At 40.9% G+C, this 11,719-nt stretch overlaps 1 protein-coding gene across 1 annotated transcript in view; it reads left to right on the top strand.

Annotated features, from left to right (window-relative positions):
- Positions 1 to 11,466, top strand: part of LOC145412389 (uncharacterized) — a 98,854-nt gene extending 87,388 nt beyond the window's left edge. The window contains exons 8-11 of the mRNA XM_080282278.1: positions 1 to 121; positions 3,294 to 4,036; positions 6,277 to 9,623; positions 10,221 to 11,466. The exon at positions 1 to 121 is cut by the window's left edge and continues 207 nt beyond it. Coding sequence (XP_080138404.1) covers positions 1 to 121; positions 3,294 to 4,036; positions 6,277 to 9,623; positions 10,221 to 10,262 — 4,253 coding nt within the window. The 3' untranslated portion in view covers positions 10,263 to 11,466. The remainder of the gene's footprint in view (positions 122 to 3,293; positions 4,037 to 6,276; positions 9,624 to 10,220) is intronic.
- Positions 11,467 to 11,719: the final 253 nt, after the last annotated feature.

The following is an 11,719-nucleotide window of genomic DNA, read 5'->3' on the forward strand; positions in this document are numbered from 1 at the left end:
CGCCAAAGGAACCCGCGAGGAGTCTTTCTTCGCTGTTGTTGGAACCAGCTCTTCCTGCTCAAGCTTCATCACTTTCCTTCCCAGCGAAGAAAAATGATGAAGGGGTCGCCAGGAGGAACTCGTAAGTAATTTCGTTTTAATGTCGGGTAAATACTTGTTTGTACTTTCCTATCTTTGTGTTGTGATTTGTACAGAAACTAAAATCGGTTTCTTCGTTTTCTGTTATGTATGAACACACGTAAAGATATTTAAAGAGAGAACAAAATGCTTAACTCTTTCACTATGAGAGGTTCCCCGTAAGTTGCATTTGCATAAATATCTGTCTTGTGGACAGTACGAAAGAAGAGCCTTCGCTGTACTGAACGAGTTCATAGTGATTTGTTTCTCACTCTACCAGTACGAATCTCTGAGATACGTAAAATCCCCTGTTGCAAAAAAAAAAAAAAAAAAAAGGTGGGGGAGTGAAAGGGTTAAGGTAACGTGGGGTATGGGTAGTCGCAGCTCTGCCAGAGACATGAATGTACAAGTTTTTGACATTCTACCCATGGTTGACTGGTGTATGAGCAGTATGTAGCGGTAAGATAGTGGGAGCTTTTGTGATTGTAAAGCTGTGGCTGCAGACATGATAAGCTTTCTCAGTATGAACACATGTTTTGCTGCCACGCCCCCGCTTCCTTCTCACTGCGGTAGTGCTGAACGTTCACGGATGTTTTAAGTTCTTCATTGTTTTTCCCATATGCAGTTACCATCATTGATGTCATTACCACTCATTTATACCGTCGCTGGGAGCATTTAGTTGCATTTTTTATATTTAATGTCGGTTTCCAGTTGATAGTAATTATGACAATAATTGTTCTGCTAACCAGATTATCGTCGCATAGCAACTTACGTCCCAAAGATCAGTGTACATCCATTCCACAGAACCCTCATGACTAACGTCAGTTTATGTTACAACTGAGCATTTATGATGGACATGACAGCTGTGGGTCAGGTTAGAGTCCAGCAGTTCATGTTATTGCTGTTGTAGGAATAGCATTTGCAGCAGATGCAGAAGTCTCGTTAGTATAATCTTTGCTGTCTTGATTTACTGTACTTTGAAGAGGTAAACTCTATATTACAGTTGTGTGTGTGTGTGTGTGTGTGTGTGTGATAATTTTTTTAAGCACCTGAGTGCGTCGTTACCCAAGCACTCACATCACGTATAAATGCAGCCTTGAGTAAGAAACTGGTCTTGCATTGACCTAGTTTATGCCCGTGTGTGTGTGTGTGTGTGTGTGTGTGTGTGTGTGGATGCTTGGTCATTCACTTATGCCACAACATTTAAAAAAAAAAAAATGTTGCGGTTGTTGAGTATGGAGACTGTGCCCCATGTTATCCCTACCGAGTACGGTAGCTGGTCATACTTTACTCTCACTTTCGCTCACCTCAGAGTACGAATAACATTGAGCATTATTCAGCCACCATATCTGTTGAATGTAGCCAATTTTTTTTTTTCTCTCTCTCTCTCTCTCTCTCTCTCTCTCTCTCTCTCTTTCATGTGGTGTCTATTCTGAGGTTAACAGATAGCCTATTTTGTCTTACAGTACAATTCCCTTTCTCATCGTTTCCTGAAATAAAGTCATTTCCTTCTGAGACACCCTGTATGTATCTTTATGTTAGTACTATATGAAAATTGGAGTTCTGAAGTATTTTGAATTATGAATATTGTACTGTACTTTTATTTCCTTACGTCTGTACATTTTTACTCGAACTTGACCTAAAATGATATCTCTTCTTACCGAACCCTGAGTTGCAACGAGATGAATACGATGCCACTCACAAAAAAGTACTACGAAATAGGATGTGGGTCCCCAGTATTGTCATATTGTGCCACCAAGTAACGTGGAATAAGCTGCAAAGGAGAAAAAAAAAAAAAGTCTGAGCCAGGTTAAGATAAAAACGACTACAGTTACATTTTCGAATCAGCGCCACAGCTCAGTTTAAAAGCATGTGCCATGAAAGTGGCAGGAGGCAAGAAATCAGACCTGACGCAGCACCAATGACTAAGCGATATTTTCCCGCCTTTGTATGTTCTGAGAGAGAGAGAGAACTATCAAGTGTTGGCATTTGTCTGTAAAATTATATACTGTTTTCTTCCTAAATAATGAAGCCAAGACAGAAAATCAGATGAATTTAGATTCTATATTTTTCCCAACATAGGATCTTAATACCGAACCTCTGCACACGACTCAAAATTTATGAACTGATTCGTTTCATTCATATTGTATTCATTTTTGCGTCGAAATATCGTCAACCTATATTAAGTAAAGAAAAGTAAAATGTAACGTGAGTTGCATCAACAATGGCGTGGAATGTATCTCATGCGGTCAAGAATGTGACCTCACGTGGGTCAAGGACACAGGCATTCCAGTTCCAGTGTAGGCTTTGGGCCAAAACAGATGGTGAAGAGCAGATCGCATGCAGTATTATTTACGCACAATACTGTATAACACTGAAGATGAGTGGAATGAAGTTTCAGTGAGTAGTAATCCAGGTACTTGTGCCAGCCGTCCGAGCTGTGCATTCTGAGTATCCTTTCATTTACTATAATTGTATTATATATGCTGTAGAACACGAGCATATACTGTATTTATTCCAAGATAATTGATCCCTTGTGTTAAGTGATTCAGTGGATAATAACTGCCTTCAAGAGGGTATGAATGAAGAATGATTTTTTTAAGTCACTGATAACAGTTATGTCTGGTAACAAAAATTGAAATCATCATAATACATGTTAAATGAAAATCATTTGAGACTGGTACGACCACACGCATTGGTGAACCGACAAGGACGTGGGCAGCCATAGTATTTTATTTTTTTATTTACATTGACGCAACATAACTGCCGGTACTGTACTTGTATCGTGTACTTATTTGGAGTAATTCTTTGCCAAACGGGTGCAGCGATTCCAACTATATTGTTACAAACTCACGGTGTGAAGAAAAGTAATTTGGTACATAATTAAGCAACACATAGTTAAATATTGAATTTTGACTGGAGTGATTTTATATATATATATATATATATATATATATATATATATATATATATATATATATATATATATATATATATATGTACAGAGAGAGAGGGAGAGAGAGAGAACTGTCATTCATTTGTCTGTCAATCAGCCTTTCTATTTATTTTTCTATTTATATGTCTGTTGTACATGGTGTAAGTAAGGACACCGATTTCAATAGTGTATTAAGGTTTCCATATGAATAAAATAATCTTATGTAGCATATTTTCCACAGAGTGAGCAGTAGCAGCAGTGGACTTCGAGGGCATCTACAGATAGCAGTGCCCCCGCTGGCACCATTCTCAAGAGTTACTGCACTCCCAAAACTCCGACCCACACCTTCCACTCCGACCACTCCAGTACCTGTCACAGCCACTCCTGCCACACCCACATCTGCCATATCCACACCTGACACACCCACATCTGCCATATCCACACCTGGTACTCCCACACCTGCCCCTCCCACACCAGCTGTATCCACACCTGCTACACCCACACCTGTCACGACCACACTTGCAGTTGTGTACAGTGCCTCCAGTGCACAGAACATGACTGTGCATAGTCCTCTGTTTAGCACCACTCAGACATACCATAGCCCTGCGCTTGGCAAAGTAACTGGACCATTCTTGACAAAGCCTGATGTCTTTGGATACCAGCTCTCAGATTCCAACAAGGCAACATTGTACAGCAGCACCAGTCACAGCAAAGCCACATTGTATGGGGTTCAAGATGACAGTCTAGAGTTATTTTATGATACAGTTAAGGCTTCTACAAACTACTATGGTAGTGCCAGTAGAAATGATACCAGTAATCCCAGCATCAATTCTACTTCATCACCGTCGAACTTCTGTGGGTCATCTAAGAAACTGGAGACCATAACCCAGCCCAGTGTAGTGTTCTCTCCATCATCCCACATTGGTTCATCCACAGCCACTGCCACCACTACTGCTTTGCTTCACCCACAACCACAGCACTCAGGTGAAATCATCATCTTTGTTGCATAGTACTCCTCAGAAGTGTATGCAACATATTTTTTGTTTGTGTAGATTGAATTACTAATAGTAAAATGCTTTGGTACATTGTATCCTATGCTGGATGTAAAGAAAGAATACCATACAGCTTTTACCCTTTCTGATACTTAGAAGAACCTTAAACCAACACTTACAAGGTCTTTTTAACCACATGTCACTTTTCTAGTGCTGAATAATGAACTTACTTGGTAGCCCAGTAATTAGAACACTCAAAGCAGAATGACTGTCTTGTATATTTGCAATTTCAGAAGAGGTAACTGAAGGTTTTTGATCATGTACAGTACTTCCATATAGGGAAATAAGCTGATCATCTACCCTTAACTGTACTAGACTATAGTAGCCTAGCATCACACTTGTACACCTCGAGGGGAATAGTATGGTACTGATGTACAGTACTGTGTGTGTGTGTGTGTGTGTGTGTGTGTGTGTGTGTGTGTTCTTACCTAATTGTATCTTTACAGGAATGAGTCAAGCTCGTACTGTCCCATGTCTTAAACCATATTTATCGTACATATCCTTAAATTTGTGAATTGTTTTGGCACACACTATTTCATTCGGTAGTGCATTCCATTGATCAGTTGCTCTGTTTGGGAAACTGAATTTCCTTACGTCTTTATCACCTCTCCTTATGCAGTTTTTTGCAGTGTCCTCTTGCTGATGCTTCTCCATATATTAAGTAATCATTTATGTCTATTTTCTCCTTCCCTGATATGCACTTATATAGCATTATCATGTCACCTCTTTTCCTTCTCTCCTGTAGTGTTGGTAGATTCAGTTTATTTAGTCTTTCTTCGTAGCTTAGGTCCCTTAAGCTTGGTATCCATCTTGTAGCGGCCCTTTGAACTTTTTCAATCTTGTCTATGTGCTTTTTGAGATGAGGACTCCAGACTACTGATGCATATTCCAGGGTTGGTCTAATGAATGATGTTATTATCTTTCTTAGCATGTCTTCATTTCTGTATGTGGATGCTATTCTCATATTTGCAAGCAGTGTATACATGTTCTGTACCTTCTCGCTGATGTGGTCAGCCGGAGATAGTCTGTTACTGATAATCACACCTAGGTCTTTCTCTCTTTCTGATGTGTATAGGGTTTTATTTCCTAACTTATAATCCCAGTCAGGTCTTTTTCCACTTTTACCAAACTTGATTACATGACACTTGTCCACATTGAATTCCATTTGCCATGTAGTACTCCATTCATGAAGTTTATTTAATTCTTCTTGTAGCTCTTTACAAGAGTCTGTGTTAGTAATTCTCCTTTGTATTTTTGCATCATCTGCAAACATATTCATATAGCTCTCATTTCCAGTGTTACCGTTTATATCATTTATATACACTAAAAACATGATTGGTGCCAGCACTGAACCCTGTGGTACTCCACTAGTCACTTCTTTCCATGATAAGTAATTTCCTCTTAGTACTGTTCTCATTTCTCTTTTTATGAGAAAGTCTTGCATCCAACAAAACAGTTTGCCTCGAATTCCTCCTTGATGGTACAGTTTCCATAAAAGTCTTTGGTGTGGTACTGTGTCAAAAGCTTTCTTGAAATCTAAATAGACACACACACAGAGGGATTCAATCGAGGCGGACGTGCGACATCGGCGCTCCGTACCGAACCAACACAGCCAGTGGGATTACCTAAATTAGTATCTTTGTATGAGTCAAGCTCTGTACCAGGTTAGGCTAAATGATTTTTTCATTATTAAAAGGAAAAAAATAATAAGTTTAAACAAGACTTGTTCAACCAGAAAAGAGAACCAAGACCAAAGAATTTGCTGTGTGTGTGTGTGTGTGTGTGTGTGTGTGTGTGTGTGTGTGTGTAATTCACCGTGTCGGTCAGGATCACTTGATGGTCGTGATCGTCAGCTTTTACCCTCCCGGAAGGGAGCTGAGAGCTCATATAGTCCGATCTAAGGGCAAGGCTGTGACCTTCACACACGCACACACCCGTCCCCTTGCTCAAGGGGGACAGTAACCACCCACTTCGTCAGTGAAACTTTTCGCAACCTGAGCGAGGCGCGAACTCCCGTCCACCAGTTGGCAAGCGAGAACGTTACCACTGCACCAGCGAGTGTGTGTGTGTGTGTGTGTGTGTGTGTGTGTGTGTGTGTGTGTGTGTGTGTGTCTCTCTCTCTCTCTCTCTCACACACACAGTTAGTTTAATGCCCCCAAATTCTGTTTGCAGGTGTGGCCTCACAGCAGCAGCAGAACATCAGCAGTGGCTCTCTTCACACCATCAGCACTAGTGAGAACAAGTGCTTCTCTCATAAACACACACTTCTCAGACGTGCCTTCAGAGAACTGCTAAAGAGTGAATCAGAATCCTCCCCAGAACCACCTCAGAATGAGAAAACTATGGAGCCATTCATCAGCACCTTTGATTCATCTGCTAAAGATGATGATGATGATGAATCACAAATGAAAGAGTTGAAAATTCCCAGTACCTGCCCTGTGGCTTCTGATTCTTCTGATGGCCCTAATACCTCAGGTACTACTGATCATTCCTCGACAACAGTTGCAAAGCACCCCATGCCTCAAGTTACTGTTGCTCCTTCTCTATCCACACCAACAGCACCCAAGCCTGCTGCATCTGGAGTAGACGAAGGACTTAAATCAAACTCCCCTGATGGTGCTTGGCAATCAGCAGTCCAAGAAGGGAGACCATCTTTCACAGTAAAAGAAGAAAACAAAATATCATTTCAGGCAATGGTAAAGACAGAATTGCCCGACTGTGATATACCTGAGGTTGAAAATGATAGTACCTCAATAAAGGGCAACCCTAAAGAGTCAGTTGAGAGTGATAGTAAAGATAGAGAATCCCATGCTGCTTGGAGTACAAAGACTACAATTAATGAGAATGAGGTGAATATAGTGCAAGATTTACCCAACTCAGTACAAAATAAGGTCATTAAATCACTGCCAGAGGAGGCAGATTTAGATGTTGAATACCTAAAGCGTGAGACAAAGCTTGATACCGCAAAAGGAAAAGATGATTCAGAAATGCAGTCCAGCTTTGTCCTTTACAAGGAACTGTATAAAGAATTAATGAAAACAAGACAAGAACTTGAAAAACTACGAAAGGTTCAAGAATTAATGCTGACAGGACAAGGAGATAAGAAGGAAAATAATGAAGATGACAACAAAAAGATAATTGATAAAACAGATGATATGATGGACACTGGTTCAAGTGATGAGCAAAAATGCGAGAAGAGAAGACATGCAGACGTGTTTCCAAACAGTGAACAAGGAGCAGTAGACCCAGAGTGTACATCACTGAGTGAGGCTAAAAAGTCAAAAATTAGTATCCGAAGTGATTTACTGTTGGCATCAGATGCCAGTACCTCAGCCACTTGTCAAGACATTTCATCTTCCATGGAGAGCAAACTGCAGGAACAAGATGACCCTGGACATTTAACTAAAGTTCCTCATGCAAGTCCATTGCTATCGGGCCCTAATGTTGATATCTCTGTTGTTGCAATAGATGTATCCAAACAACAGGTTGGGCAAGTGGAATTAGTAACTAATCTTGTTCAGCCAAAAATTATTTCCAGCATGCCACTGTCAAGTTCTGGATTACCAAGAGCCAGTCCTGGAGTGGTAACAAATAGTCCAGGGTTAACCAGAGCCAGTCCAGGAGCAGTGGTAAATAGTCCAGGAATAACCAGAGCCAGTCCAGGAGTGCCAAGAGTAAGTCCAGGGATACCAGGAAGCAGCCCAGGAATTGTGAGAGTAAGTCCAGGGATTCCAAGAAGCAGTCCAGTAATTCCCCGAAGTAGTCCAGGAGTACCAAGAATAAGTCCTGGATTACCACAGAACAGTCCAGTGACACCACCAGCATCTGTGACAGTGCCACATGCAACCACTGTGCTGTCTCAGACCTCAGTTGAGGTCCCTCATTGTGCCTCAGTCATGTCCCATACTTCACAATTTACAGGCACTACTTCCACAGGCCAAGAGCACACTCTGATACCAGTCACAGAGCAGCCAGTCACCAATCCTATAGCATCCAGGCCAATGGCACCTCCTAATGCTACCGTGGTTCCTTTGCTTCCTTTATGTAGCCCCACAGGATCAAGAATAAGCCCTTCAGTATCAAGAACCAGCCCTATAATATCCAGGACAAACTCAGTGCCCAGCGCTACTCTAAGTAAATCAGATTCCACACTTTCAGGATTGAGTCCTACTAAGCTACGCTCAGTGTTTGGAATTTCCAATTCAGAGGTTGAGCTTATGCCAGTATCAATAGGATCAAAACAACCCCTCCCAGAACCTCATCCACAGACTTTCTTAAGAGTAGTTGAGGAACACCAACAGGATAATCCAATACTCTTAAATGCAGTCAAGGGACTACGGGGTCACACTTCTTCAAAGGAAACAGAAGCCACAACCACCCATATTCCATCATCTTTCAGACGTCCATCAGAGGACCCAAGAAGAGGTCTTCATACTCAGCCCTATGAGGGTGAAATAAGGCGTACTGCATTTTCTACATCAGATCTTCCAGAATTTCCACCATCTTCTCGAAAGCAACCTCCTCCCTTGAAGCCAGCAGCATCACTTGTTCGAAGACATTCAGACACCCATGATATTAGATCTGTCAATCCCTCAATGCACCGCCTCATCTATCCAAGTAGCACTCACACAAATCCTGTAAATTCCCTTCACGCCTCCAGTACAGCAGCTGATCCTCATAACACAGTTGCGGTATCTTCATATTCTCAGCCACAGACTAGCACTGCGCACTTCCCGCAGCCAGCTCAGAGTGGATGCAGAAATACTGATACTAGCAACTCTGAAAGATCACGAGAATATCAACAAGCCGTGGCAATGGGCATGCAACACCAGTTTCCACAGCACTTGGCTCCGCGACCAGCCATGATGAGGAGTCTTGGACCAGACAAAGCTACAATATTCCCCATTCCACCACCAATAGCTCCAGTTGTTCGTCAGTACAAACCTGCCACAGTACCAACTACCATGCCTAGCATGCTTGATCAGTATCAGAATGAAAATCTTTTCCGGTCAAGCATGCCATTTTTTGAAAAATTAAGAGAAAATATTAAGCAGGCCCATGATTCCAACCTAAGTGCACCTGACAGAGGACATCCAAGCCATGAAAGGGCACAACCTTCAACAAGCAGTATAGAAAAACCAATTCAGCCACAAACTTTTGCACCTCGAGTTCTTGTCCGAGAGTCCATTCCTGAGGCGCTGCAGCACGTGCCTCCCTCGACATTTGCTGCTCCCCATTTTTCTGCCCCTGGTCAACATTTTACTGGTATAATGGCCTCACATCATGGCCACTACCCTAATTCATTACATTCAGGCACGACAATCCACCACCTACCACAAGTTGGCCTTCACCCTGGGAACCACCAGACAGCACAATCAGTAAGGACTAACAGCACCGCCACTCGTCGCAGCAATGAGGGCAGCAGAAGCGAGAAGAAACAGTGCCTAAACTGCCCGCAACAAGCTCGATTCCTGTGTTCTGGTTGCAAGAAAGCTTGGTACTGCTCAGAACAATGCCAGGTATGTGTGCAGTGTCATGCTATAATATTATATGGTTCATTATATATATAATTGGTGGTAGGTGGAGGTGCTCATCATCCACTCACTCAATGAAGTGCTGCTCTCGAGTGGCTGCCTGTTAATCTCTTCCCTTCTTCTTTCCATACTTCCTTTTCTGTCTTTCTTTCCTCCTCTATCTGTCTGCGGGTGGCACTACACTGAGTGACAGATCAAATAGTTTCCTGTACACCAGGAAACCATTTACTATGCTGGGTGGTAACCATATACTGTAACCAAAATATGGTGCCTGGTGGTTTAGTAGGTAATTAAGGTGCTCCAGTCGGGTTTATATCCAAGGGTTGGTTGGGGTTTGTTGCTCATGTATTGCCACTCAGGGATGAGTGGGGCTGGTCACTCTCATCTTAAATCTGAGAACCAACTTGCCTAGCACTGGGCTCCTATGCTTCTCATGGAGCAACGCAGGAGCAGATGATGGAAAGATGGATATTTATAAAAGTTTTTTGAGGTGTCATGACTTCAGTTATCTCTTCTCATTGTGTCATAAAATGCACTTATATCACACTTTTGTTCTAATTCTATTTACATTTTTTTTTCCAGCGTGATCATTGGGCTGCCCACAATGCAGCCTGTGTTTTGTAAGTTCAGCAAGACTGTGAAAGTATGCTGTGCTCTAGTGCTGGAAGCTCAACTTGTTACTTACATATGTACTGTGAAAGCTTGGAAACTTACCCAAAATTATTCCAGTGTATGACTGGAGTGAATTTTACTGCTCCGTGGTGTGCATTGTAAGATAAATGAAAGTGTTACAGTTTCTTCTCAGTTCATAATTATGTTGTCCATATATGTGACTGAACAGTTGCAGTAAACATTAGGGATGATTCAATAAATTATTTTTGACAAACAGATTTATTCCTAAGTGTGAGAAAGAGTTATGCCTGAAAGATGACAGCCATGATGAACATTAGTGTCAATGACTAGCCCTATGATGGTGGAAAGTGTGTGAAATTAAGATTTCTGTAAAGTTACCAAAGGTTGCCTTTATTGTACAATAATTGTTGACTTTATTTCAGATTGGCATTGAATTGTACTATATAGTGTATTATCAGTATCATTATATAAATTATTCTAGCTTCCTCCCCTGGAAACTACTTTAAGCAGAATGTTGTCATACTTTAAACTGCAGCATTTTAAAACCTTTTATGGGATAATGGCTAAGTTTTATCTTTCATTATAAATAAGTTGTATGGCCTTGAGCTAAAGTTTGTTGATACTTCTTTGTCAGCTGTGGCAGTAGGTGTTACTTGAACTGTTTTTGTGTGATAGCATTATGAATGATGTATAAAAAGAGTATGGGAAGAAATGATACTGTCATTTGGCTTGGACTGAGAAAAATGGAAAGTAGGACACAATGCTGGTAGAAGATTGTTGATGAACTTTTGCTCTTGGCTGAACATAGTGTTGTGTATCTATAAACTTGTAGGCATTAGGTTTGTGAAGTCAGATATTTTGGTTCTTGCCATATGTTATCATGCCATTTATTTGAATTCAGATGTGCCATAATTTAATATTTTTTTTACATGCTGATGTGTACTATTTATTCTGTCAATCAAAAAGTGCTGGTCATTGAGACTCAAGTGCACCCTAACTTAACAACATATCATAGTGATAATGAACTCTTATTTTTCTAACTTTCCTACTTTTTCATGTGATTATATTATAAGAGGAGCTCATACATGTAGTACAAGTATTTGTAGCTTTTTAGTCAGAGTGGATTGATATACAACAGTTTGTAGTTACTGTACATAGAAGGTCCAGGATTGATCCCTTAGGCATTGATGTTATTGTCAGTATGAAAATAAAGAAATGCAAATTTTAGATTTAGGTGTGTTATTCAATTGCAGAAACTCTCATTTCTTACAGGATTTAAGTTAATTGGAGACTGGATGCCCCACCATATTAGTATCATTGGCAGGCCTTAGTAACATCACAGAACAGAAGGTAAAAGAGATATGTGGATGGTAGATACAATTAACAACAGATAATCATTCTATGCTAAATTCCCACTCAAAACCATAGCCATCATTTAGAAAGCTGTT

The sequence above is a fragment of the Coenobita brevimanus genome, chromosome 93, assembly GCF_032717465.1.
Source record: "Coenobita brevimanus isolate Jiangsu-jjx chromosome 93, ASM3271746v2, whole genome shotgun sequence".
NCBI classification, from domain to species: Eukaryota; Metazoa; Arthropoda; class Malacostraca; order Decapoda; family Coenobitidae; genus Coenobita; species Coenobita brevimanus.